The 12704-nt window shown below is 34.0% G+C and overlaps 1 protein-coding gene across 1 annotated transcript; it reads right to left on the bottom strand.

Moving 5' to 3' along the window:
• Positions 1–606: 606 nt before the first annotated feature.
• LOC146936189 (protein LEO1 homolog) lies at positions 607–8807 on the bottom strand. Its single transcript, XM_085751177.1, has 12 exons — positions 8587–8807; positions 8130–8404; positions 5198–5336; positions 4917–5102; positions 4369–4545; positions 3522–3653; positions 3266–3445; positions 3057–3185; positions 2817–2921; positions 2489–2734; positions 1301–1444; positions 607–937 (listed from the first exon to the last, which is right to left on the bottom strand). The coding sequence occupies exons 1-11, from the start codon at positions 8698–8700 to the stop codon at positions 1307–1309; spliced, it is 1821 nt and encodes a 606-aa protein (XP_085607303.1). The 5' UTR covers positions 8701–8807; the 3' UTR covers positions 607–937; positions 1301–1306.
• Between the last annotated feature and the right edge of the window lie 3897 nt (positions 8808–12704).

Raw genomic sequence — 12704 nt, 5'->3', positions numbered from 1 at the left:
TTTGCATCAACGCAGTCCATAATCAGAATATAATAATTATTATTTTAAATAGTAATCAATTGATTGATATCTTTACAAGATAACAATTAGTAATTAATCAAAATTTTGTACCCAAAAAATTAATTAAAAATATAAATTTATTTTTGTTTTTTTTTAATATAAAAATAAAAATGAAGAAAAGAGAAGGAAGGTGAGAAATCTGTTCCCCCAACCCACTTCTCACTTAATTATAAAAAATAAAAAAAGAGGGAATGGGTATGTTGTCCCATCATAGAAAAGGATGGCGGTTTGTACTTCATTCAAAAAGGATATTATTTTGGTATTTAATAATTTTTATGATGGTACAGTTAAAAAAATTGCCACAAAAATACAATTTTTGCACTGTCCAAAAATTAATTATTATTTTTTATTTAAGAAATGTGGAGAATGGATAAAATTGTTTTCCTAACATTTTTTTTTTACAAATAACTGTTAATAGAGGGGCTCTTTATTTTTACGAAAAATGGCATGCACTTTCATATAAATTTGCAACTTCTCTAGAGAGGATTCAGCCTTTGCTTTTAAAAATAAACAAGAAAAATAAATAAATAATAGGCTAACATGTTATAGCTATGATGTTTTCAACACTTTATATTCCGGCATGTATTATAAGTTATAACTACTTTGATGAATGTTCAACATTTTATATTCCGACATGTATGATAACTACTTTGATGACTGAAATAAGTTAAGCTTGCTTATGTAAAAAAATAAATAAAAAAATCAACACTATATAGCGATGTCTAATCTCTATCAGATAACCAAGAAATACAGTGATCAACAGAGACCTGAGACAAAATACCAACAAGCAGGGAATACAGAGGAGGGGGAAAAATGCATAACTCAGCTTTTGCTGCACCAAAGAGCATTTTTCCTTCTGAATTCCAATTGCAAAATCCTGAATCATAGAGGAAAAAGCATGAATCAGAGAGTGAATGACTACTACCCTGGAAAAGCTCAGTAAATTTCAAACGTGAAAATCCTACGGTTCAAGAGGTCAAATAAACCATACAACAGACACATATGATGGCAAGGACCATTTGATGGTATTTTAAAATAACAACATATATCTTGAAAACTTGTAACGGAAATGCAAAAAAAAAAAAAAGGAGGAAGGAAGGGGAAATAGCAAAAGGATGAACAATTGTTTTTCCCTCTTTTGCTAGCAAAAACATATGGTTTATCATCTCATGACAAGGACACATAATCATAAATCAGGTATTTATTCAAGGTTAAGGTTGAAAATGAAAATCTGACTTACGGAATTTCACTCGTCGTCACTGTCAGACATAATTGTCATTCGGCGATGGGTTGTTGGTTTCTTAGGAGGAGGAGAGCCTTCATCAGAATCAAACCCCTTCCTTTTGGCCTTACCTTTTAAATTCTTACTCTTTTGCTTCAGACCCTGCAAGTAAACATGAAATAGTATTTAAACTGTAACAATGTTAATTGATAACTTATTCATACATTAGTGCATTCCGTAGGTGGCAACCTAAAAGATATGTAAAGAAGAAAACAAAAGATTAACAGAACAAAAAAACAAGGATAGTGTTAGGAGTAGGATACCAATAGACAAAAGTACCACGGAAACAAAGTTTAACAAGGAACTTGGTAGCAAAACCCAAATGAACAAAATGGAAATGTTAAGAGCAATATTCAGGCATCAAATAGAGTCGAACTCTGCCTAGAGACCATGGCTGAAAGATGGTCACTCGTCACAGTTTACCAATTCACTTTAAAGGACAAAGTAATCTCACAATAGATAAATATATCAACACAACAGTCAATAATAGGTATTGGGTAATGCTAACAAATCATGGAGGTGTTAATACATCAACCGTTGTTTTTCTCATCAACGGTTGAGAGATGTCTTTCCTCTAAGAAAATAAGAAAACAAAAAAATATCTTGATACCATCACTAGCTATATCTCGTAGGATAGGACCGGTTTCTCATCATACTCTCTTAAAATTATTAAACATTATTGACCTAACTAAAACCAACCCAATAATGATTAGGTTGGTTCTGGTTAATTGCCCTTTCTTTTGAATCCTAAGCAGCAATCAAATGTTAATGGTTTGGATCTAAATTTTCCCTAACTGAAACCAATGCAACCCATGGTCCCCCTACTTCTGAAGTCCCCGACATGAATCAAGGCACATAAGGATCCAAATATCTGTACAAAATATTTGGCTTCCACCTTAACAACTGACAAGTAGACAGCAAGTCCTATGCAAAATATTGCACACATTTGAGCACTCATGATAATCACTAGTGTTTCACCGCCGGAAATTAAAAAATAGCCAATTAAACAAAGATAAAATTGGTTGTTGTGAACCACAATAAATGGTAAAGGTGCACTGATAGAAAGTAAACTGGAAATAATTTAAAATAATTCTATGAACTCCATAGTTGAAGATAAATATTTTAAAAAAAAAAAATATTCAATACCTCATCTTCGTCCTCATCCGAAGCATCATTTTCTTGTTCTATTTGTTCGTCTTCTTCCTCATCCTCATATTCTGCCTCAGAATCATCATCCCTCATACGAGAGCGAGGCCTTTCTTCTTCCTCATCGTCTTCAGTTTCATATTCTGACTCTTCTCTCTCATCATCTGGGTAACCCACTTGGTGCCGGGAGGATTTTGCTGGTGGGAGGAACGATGACCTACGAGGGATGCTCTTTGGTCCCTGTGACTAGAATTCCATAAAATAACCTTCATTAATGTTAATGCATAATCAACAAAATGTACAATTCCTAGAGACAAAATAATAATACCTTCTTAGCATTCATAATTCGTTTCTCTGCTCGGACTTCTGCTTCGAAATCCTCCTCATAGTGACGCTGTGTTCTACGAGAGTCATAATAATCTGCTTCCTCGTCCTGAAGAAAAGGAGCATTGATAAATAATGGAACTGACACAGTTTAAGTAGGCAGACACGCCTAGAAAATATTGCAGCAAATGCATAACATCTAAAAGACAATAGTGTCTCTAGGAAACAATCCCTAAATTTATACCTCATCCAAAGCATCCTCTAAAAACCCAGGAGAAAGTTGACGCCTCCTCTCAGTTGGAGCATATTTCCGATTCACCTTTTCGCGCTTACGAGTAAGAAGTACGTTGGCCCTGATAGTCTGACTTTCAGCCTGAAAATGATAGGGAAATTGGATTATTGTATTTGAGACATTAATATAAGTATGTGACTGATTTGTATAATTGATTATACCTTTTCCTTTTCTTCTTTTTCCCTCTCAGGATCAATGTCTGTAACACAGTTTTTAATCTTAACAGCCTTCCTTTGCCTTGAGTCAACAATTGCAGTTAACAACCGATGAGAATTCGACGACAAGGAAGAGGGCATAAATTTCATTTTCCTCGATAGCTGTCCTTGTGATTGCAGAATTCCCTGTAAACAAGTGCACATAGTCCATTGAGGAGAAATAGTAAATCATCAAGCATGCCATGAGAATAATGAAATTCACCTTTCCATGTCTAAGGAAAAGATGTGCTTGATCATGCTGGGCATCCTGCTCAGATACGTCAAGAACTTCGTTCCCAATCAATAACTGAATGCTTCCATCAGACCACCTTACAAAGCGAGCATTGCTTTCAACCTGATCATGAACAAGATTTTTTACTATAAAATAAGTGATGTAACGCAACTGAAATTATTCTGATCTTAAAAGGTTGAAAAACATTCAACAATAAACAAGAACCCATAACTCATTTTGCCAATACTCTTACTCAAAAACAGTAATGCAAAAGAATACATATTGCACATTCAATGTGTAAATTTTCTGCACCATATCAACAGTAATACATATTAAATGCCATTTCATAATTAGGCTATTTCACACTATAAGTCAAACCATTAACAAAGATCTAAAATTAAATGCACTATCTTTAAATATGATTCATGAGAGGACATTATAACATTGCCTGATTCATTTATTGACCAAGCCTAACAGGGAAAGGTTTAAGTTGTTGTCTATAACTACAAGTCCAACACCTGTAGAAAAGACCCACTGGTAGACCAAACCATTAGTAAAAGGGAGAAGAATACTAAAAAAACTATACACCAAACCATTAAGAAAGATTTGGAATTAAATGGTTTAAATGTAGACGTGGTCCATGATCAAGCATAGTGGCATCGTACAATGAATATATCCAACCCCACCTAGTGGTCAAAGGCTTTATGGGATTTTGTGGATTCTTATTACAACTAAGAGTGTAAAGGTTGCCACTTCCCATGGATGTAAAAGAAGGAAAGTAGAAACGTGAGATCGTAGTAGCATGCAAAACAAACTAAAATATTATACAATTACTTACAGATGTTGTGCCATCAGGATTTGTGACTTTCCTCCAACGTACAATATTGTTCTCCAAGCGTATGCGCTTCTTGTTTCCAAATTCATCAGTTACAAAGGTATCTTCTTCTTCATATGTTTTAGGATCAAATGGTTTTGGATCAACTCCCATGATATTGGAAACTTTAAACACGCTCATCTGCCACACAAATGAGAGGCGATTATAGGAATGCATATCATATTATAAATGTGTTCTATTTGTAGTTAGGTTCCAATATATGCCAAAATCTACTCAACATAACGTATTTATCGTAATCCAAACTTGTTAAATTCTCATCATTTAGGTCACTTTGACCAACCATAACATCAGAAATTTCTCAAAAAAACTTCCCTTAAAGATATGTTGGTGTTCCTTTAAACATTTCAAAATTCACATTCAGTAATGCAAATGTCAACTTTTAACTAACAAAAAATGTTCAAGTATGCAAAAGAAGACTAGAAACTAAATGTATTAAGAATCCTCATTTTAACAATAACATATAGAACATAGGTCTCCAACACAAGGCAGACCTTTCCTGGAATAGCTGGAGGTGGACGTAGTGGAATCTCCAACTCCAATGGTGGCCCAAGTGGCTTATCTTTAGTTTTCATCTCAATGTTTTCCTCCTCTGATTCATACTGATGCTCTTCATCAGCAAGTATATCCTCGGGTCTCAAGCTCTTTTCATAGCTCCCTTCCTCCTCCGCAGGATATCTCTACAACAGGAAATCAATTAAATGATTAATTCTTAAAATCTGAACAATTAACAGATAAATGAAATATATGTCATTATACACTAACTAACACTCACATTTGAATCTTGTTCAATGTCCTGCTGAGCTGCATACCCCATATCCTCCTCTTCATCATCAAAATCACCAAATACATCACGAATTTCCGGGGCAGAATCCAAATCATGAGTCTGATCTTTGTCTTCTCTGGGCGACCCACTATATTTTTTTTTTCCAAAGAAAATAAAATTCTGAGTCTCAAGGTTGTGCAACATATAAAAAATTGTGCAAGCTGAATCTTGGGTCATTTTCTATGTTCCATTTGGTCATCTAGTTTAAGATAACTTTTTAAAACACGCATATCAATCAACACAGACAGTATAAAACAGAACAGCACAGCCAACCCATCAAATAAATAATGACCGGACATAGATATAATCATTACAAATTGTATAACGCCAAAATCAATTGCAGTGACAAAATCTTATCTATTCATGAGAGCATTAACTTAGCTCAGCAGATGAAGCATAAAATAGGTAGATATTATGAATTCCCAAGGGGGCAAAAAAAATGAGGAATAAAAATGACATTGACATAATAAATACACATGTTATATATTCTGCATCTGCACATTATATTAATGTCATCAGATCTATCAAGATTGAAATCATATTAAAAACTTCTAGGGACAAAAGCTTTGCAGTTAATACTTGCGCCGTTGCTGGGTGGATTGGCACTTAGACATAAAGCGAGTTCTTGATGTGGGGGGTTTATGAGAACCGACTCTGACAGCCGAGAATCGCGGCCAATCAGCAGAATTGTGGGCGCCAGGGCGAAATTTGCATGTTTTTCTCATGGAATAATAGAATCGGTTACTTTTGGTGATGTTTAGCTGCTGGGCCTGGACACTGCTACTCTCTGCATCTGCAAGTCTTCGCAGCCTTGAAGCTCCTCTATGCTTTCGTCTCTGTGTTGTGCGCGAGTTTCTGCTTCTTTCTCTCATTCTCTGGGTGTTCAATCTCTATTGTTGTTGTGTGCAAGTTATTTTTTCCTGATGGTGAGAAGATGCAGCATATGGAATTGAAAACGGCAATTAGGGTTAGAGAGCTCGCTGAAGAGGAATATTGGGCACTTGGGCCCAAACCAGTTCACTGCTGTTTTTTAATAATAAGAGAGGAATGACTGTTTTTGATAGAGCAATAATAATAATAATTAAAAGGAATAAGAAAGGAATTGGGCCGTCTGGGCTTAAGAAAGTATTATTTCTTGACCTGAACATGCTGGCCCAGTTTCATTTCCTACCACACCGATACACAAGACTGACGACAAAGGACAGAGGACGAAAGTATGTCTCATAAGGCATGCATACGTAACCTGAAGTTTGTCGGATTGAAATTCAATGATAGAAATAAAGCACAAAAATAATTGAGTTGAAGGAAATTTTGAATGCACTCTATACAATCTACACAAGGCACATTTGCATGGCTAGCTAAAACAATTGATTGAAGCATCACTAAGAGAACAATATCTTCATGCAAGAGCATAAGAATCAAGGAGGACTACACCAGAGGACTCTTTATTTCTAAAAGGAAATCTTGAAAATTTAATTAGATGTCTAAGAGATCACATTAACCACAAAACCAATATTCCAAGTGTGAGTCTGACTACGAGTTGCAACTCGCAAAATGGTTCAACGGGCATTGAAGTGGATGCCACAAATTTTCAGTCTCACGCTTTATGTCCAAGTGTCAACTCAATTATTTTTGTGCTTTATTTCTATCATTGAATTTCAAATCCGACAAGCTTCAGGTTAAGAGAATTAGAGTAATCTTTATATGGATGTCTTTTGAGACATACTTTCGTCCTCTGTCCTTTGTCGTCAATCTCGTGCATCGGTGTAGTTGGAAATGAAACTGGGCCAGCGTGTTCAGGTCAAGAAATAATACTTTCTTTATAATTTGCCAATAATCTAGCCCAGACGGCCCAATTCCTTTCTTAGACCTTTTACTTATTATTATTATTTTGTCAAAAACAAACATATTCCTCCTCTCTTATTATAAAAAAACAGCAGTGAACTGATTTGGGCCCAAGTGCCCAATATTCCTCTTCCTGTCCTCTTCAGTGAACTCTCTAACCCTAGTCGCCGTTTTCAATTCCCTATGCTCCATCTTCTCACCATCAGGAAAAATTAACTTGCACACAATAGCAGAAGAGATTAAACACCCAGAGAATGAGAGAAAGAGAAAGAAACTCGCACACAACACAGAGACGGAAGCAGATAGGAGATTCTAGGTTGCAAGGACTTGCAGACACAAACGCAAAGAGTAGCAGTGTCCAGGCCCAGCAGCTCAACTTCACCAAAAGTAGCCGATTCTATTATTCCTCGAGAAAAACGTGCAAATTTCACCCTGGTGCCCACAATTCTGTTGATTGGCCGCGATCCTCGGCTGTCAGAGTCGGTTCTCATAAACCCCCCACAAGAAGGACTGGCTTTATGTCTAAGTGCCAATCCACCCATCTAAAAGAATTGAGTTGAAGCATCACTAAGAGAACAATATCTTCATGAAAGAGCATAAGAATCAAGAAGGACTACACTAGAGGACTCTTTATTTCTAAGAAACCTAGTGGCTAGACTCACACATCTTAAGCTTGGAGAAATAAGGAATCCCGGGTTCGAACTCAGGCCCATGCATATCATCGTCTTTGCATCTACCAACTAAGTTGTACTTACATGACAACTTTAATATATATATACACTTATTAAAAAAAAATTATACGAATTTGGTCTTAATCAAAAACAAAAATACCACTTTACGTTGCAGATACACTAAGAACAACAAATCTACACAACTAATAAAACCCGGTTCAATTAGCAACCACATAGTGTGCCGCTTCTCCAGCAATTTCATTGTAAAATTTTCCGCGCCAAAAAACTTAATCAAAACAGCACCAACCCAACAATGTGGTAAATTAATGAATTAATTAATCAAAAAAAAAAAAGAAAAAAACTACCTCAGGCTTCTTCTAGCTGCTGCATCAACTTCCTGTTCATCATCATCAGATCCACTTTCAACGACATCCCTACGCTTACTGGTAACGACACGCTGATTGTAATCATCTTTGGCATCACTATCAGTATCCCCCCTACCTTCACTCTCTTCTTCCACTCTCTGATCACCAACCTCTCTCTCACCTTCACTCTCTGCTTCTTCTTCAACCTCTCCCTGCCCCTCAACTTCTCCTTCACCCTCTTCAACTTCTTGCCCTACCCCTCCCTCTCCTTCATCCTGCAATACCAAAAATTCACCATTTCAAATTTTCAATACGATCTTCCAAATGCATAAACAAAGGAATATGTATCATATACAGATCAATTGAAATTTCACGCAGAAGCTAGCTAGGGTATAGAGAGAAAAAAAGATTGAATTTACGCAGAATTGAATTGAATTGAATTGAATGATAATCTTACAGAATTGAGTTGAGGATTGGATTCATGTTCGGATTCAAGTTCATCTTCTTCCTCCTCGGATTGATCTCCGAAGAGATTCTGCATCATCTGATGCCGTTTCTCTTCACCCCCCATTTTTCTACGCTCTCTCTGTTTGGGTGGGAAAAGTGAAGAGAAGGGTTTTTCGTAGCACCGTTTTGAGCTTAGAACTTGTGTTTGTGTTTTTGTTTGTTCCTCTTCTCAAAGACAAAAAAAAATTAGTTATATTTATATTTTATACTACTCATTAAATCAATTATAAATATATTTTTTTGGTTACTGTGCGTGAGTGATATTTGATCTCTTCACATCACATTAATCAATGTTTATATCAATGGTGATTTCACATAGATTTATTTTTTATGACCGTTTATTTTGCAGAGATTTCGTGCTCCGTACGGAAGTGTGTTGGTTTCTGTGGGTTTTCACATATACTCCGTGATACACACGGAAGTAGGTTAGTTTCTCTGTTTTATTTTTCATAATGATAAAACTTAGAAACACGTCGTGCAAGTAACAAGTAATGAAGTAGTTGATGATATAAATTACTTGCCGATTATCGGAAGGCTTCAAACTTACGATACTCAAAGTTCATAATGGGCTTGGTAAACGAAGGTTTGTATCATTTTAATATGTCAAAAGATTAGTTAAAGAATTATACTTATACTTGAGCATTTGAGTTTTTCTTGTTTTTCCTTGAAATTTTCCCATGTGTATACTCGTTTTCACTATGGGTGACGTTACTTTCAACAATGAACTGAAAAACCATCAAAATTGATGGCCAGTTGTCAAATTGATAAGAAGTTATTACAAATTGATTCCACATAGTGATCCTTTATTGTTGTCAACGCAATTATTTGTCTCAAGCGCAATTATTGTTAAGTGAATATTTAAAGCGAAAGTAAATGTATGGCCTCGAGTTTTTTTTAGAGTTTGTAACGTAAACCATGTCACTACTCGATCTAATGAACTGAGTTGTTCTTCCCCCAATGGATTGACCAACGAAGAGGTTTTACATCATTTGGTGGCAAATATCTTCTCTCTTGTTTTGTATGTGGATAGTGGTTTCCAAATACAAAATTAAGAAGATGTGTGAGATAATTTAAATTTTATGAATATCTTCTCTTTTGATGTATTCCCTTAATAAGATTTTCGCCCTCCGATGTGTTTTCGTAGAAAGGGAATGAAGGAAATGTTTGAGATAATTTAAATTTGAGTTATTTTGTTCAATTATTTGGAAGGGATGGAAATGGAGGAGATAAAATATATCTTTAGCTCCCTCCAAAAAGTGGATAAATTTGGAGGGTAGAAACGAAAATTCATAAAAATTTAAGTTGAAATCGATTTTGCACAATCCCAAAGCTCACTCAGACTATTTAAACACAACATAATCTGATCTTAAGCCTTGCTCTGATAAAGACACATTCAAACACCAAAACCCAGCCTCTTGATGGCTTCCTCCCTCAATCAACCAAATTTCATCATTCTACACCGTTCTTCGTCGTTTCTAGTACAATTTTGGTGATTTAAAACATCTTTTTGCAAGTGCTATCATTTTTCTATCGTACGAATTCTTTTATGTAAATTTTCACCGATTGGTGAATTTATTCCTTTCCAATTTGTTGTTCTCATCATATGGTATTGGTATTCTCGCTATAGTATCAAATCCTAAAACCAACTCAAATCAAAATTATGAATTATGTAATAATATATTGTTTATTGAAAATGAAACACAAAAGATAAAAACTAAAAATTCCTCTTACCTGAAACCAAGACCAAAGAAATGCATAAGACTCCCAATAGAAAAGATTGGACACTCAAAGTCATTTTGAAGGATATCACCTTATAATTTTTCTTTTTTATGGTAAGAAGAATCGCTAACTGCCCTAACCCCTTGTTTGCTTTATATAGACTTAAAAACGTATTAAAGCTCCTTCATAATTACTAAAGTTGCATTAATTATTCCATAATAAATTGTCATAATTACAAAAAGATTCTTTTTCAATTTTTCTAGTAGTTGTTTTTTTTTACAAAAACAAAATTGTTGTGAAACTTTTAGAATAAAAACAAGATTGATGAGAACTAGAGAGAAGAGATATGTATGAAGGTGTGACTTGGGAAATAAGCATAATAGTGTTACCCAAGATATAACTTAAATGATTTGACTTGATTCAATAGGATGTCCCCAATATGATTAAAAAAATATAGTGTGGCCCAATAACTCAATAGCTAAATGGAAATCAACTTATAATATTCATAACATTTTCCATTTGATGTACATCGAAGATATACCTCAATAAAATCTTACTAGAAAAAGAAAAAAAAACTAGTGAGAAAAAATTCTTGTAAAGGAAAAAAAGTGCAGCATCTTTGTGTGTGATAAGTTGTCTTGTTAAAAACATTATCATGAAAATTCAATGAAATAAAATCATGGTTGAAGGAAAAAGAGTGCAGAACACATTATCTTTCTCCCTTATAACGGTAATTATTCATGAGGCAAAGAATGCCATATAATATTTTGTACTAGTTACTCAAAAACTTTACTTAGCGGTGTCTTTGTAGAAAATATGGTCAATCTCCGTACTCTACTCCAAATTATCAGTGCTTGTGATATTATATTCATATTGAGTTGTGGCAAGAACTACCTTTAGAAAATCACAAGTTTCTTGTATGTGTAAAATCATAATCCTTAATAAAAAAAGTATTCCTCACTTCCTTGATGTAGTGATAACGTTTCCAAATGATCAAACGATATTGTATTTCTCTCAGATATAAATGATTGACTTTGTTTCAATATCTATTTTTACTAATACTGACAAAAATAAAATACCATGATATAATAAGCAAAATACATTAGGGTTCTCACTTGACCAATTCAAATTGTTATCATTTTTTTAGAACATGATCTTTACTCACATCAAAAGACATCACAATCATTCTAGTACATAATCAAATAGATTTGTCTGTGAACTAAGTATATAATTTGTTTTCTAAACAAATGTAACATCACAATAACATATATGATTTATTAATTCTATTGGTTTACTTATTTGTGCCACCTTTCAGGATTTATTATTATTGAATACTTAGGAATTCAAAGAGAATAAAATTGAGTTTTTGTTAGGTTCTTCAAGAACTAATTTAAACAATAAAATCAATTCTCTAAGCAATCCTTTAGGATTAAAGCTTTTGAACTCTTCAGGAATTCAATATCGAGTTTTTCAGGAACAATGTTTTTGAATTATTCAAGAACTCAAAGAGAATAATATTGAGTTTTTCAGGAACTACATAATAGATTTTTTTTAATTTTATAATATGAGATCGATCCTTATGAAATACTTCAAGAATATGGAATAAATAAACGCAAAAATATAATACAATTCACATAATAATGATTTAGTGTATCTATAAAAAAACTATTTCCAATTGATGGATTTGTAATAGTATAGCACATGATCATCAATGCAAAAATTAAAAATTATTCATATAAAAAAAAAGATAGATTAAGAAGAATTGCATAAGTAGAGAATGAGAGAGAAAATAGACGATTCTATTATTATCTTGTGATGTACCATTATGTTAGATGTGGTCTTTGATTGCAGAGAGAAGTACAATGATATGACTTGAGAGATAACTACAAAGGCGTGACTTGGAAGATAAGTTTAATGGTTTGACTAGATTCAATAGTATAACTTGAGAGATAACTACAAAGGTGTGACTTGGAAAAATATGTTTACTTGCTTGACTAAAAAGGAAACAATTCATAACTTTAAAATCAAATTCTAATTTTAATTTCTAAGTTATATTTTGAACTAAATACAAATAGAAATACTAAATACACATATGAATTCAAAATTTAAATTTGTTGGGTATTTGTGTTGGCTGCATTGTTGGTAAAACAAATATCCTTGTTCTGTAAGTTGGAACCAATGTTCCAGCATGTGGTTAGGCAACTTTGTAAGATGTTGGATACAATGTTCCAACATCCTGGCATGGTTCAGTGTGCCTGGGTTTCTGCCTTATCTGTATGCGCGTAGTTTATCGTTTAAGGAAACCATATTTCCTTTACTTACTGACCAAGTAACGCGCATATCTTATAA

This window comes from Medicago sativa, chromosome 3, assembly GCF_051527215.1.
Source record: "Medicago sativa cultivar Bolivia chromosome 3, Bolivia_mono, whole genome shotgun sequence".
NCBI lineage: Eukaryota > Viridiplantae > Streptophyta > Magnoliopsida > Fabales > Fabaceae > Medicago > Medicago sativa.
This window is presented reverse-complemented; position numbering and strand designations above follow the sequence as displayed.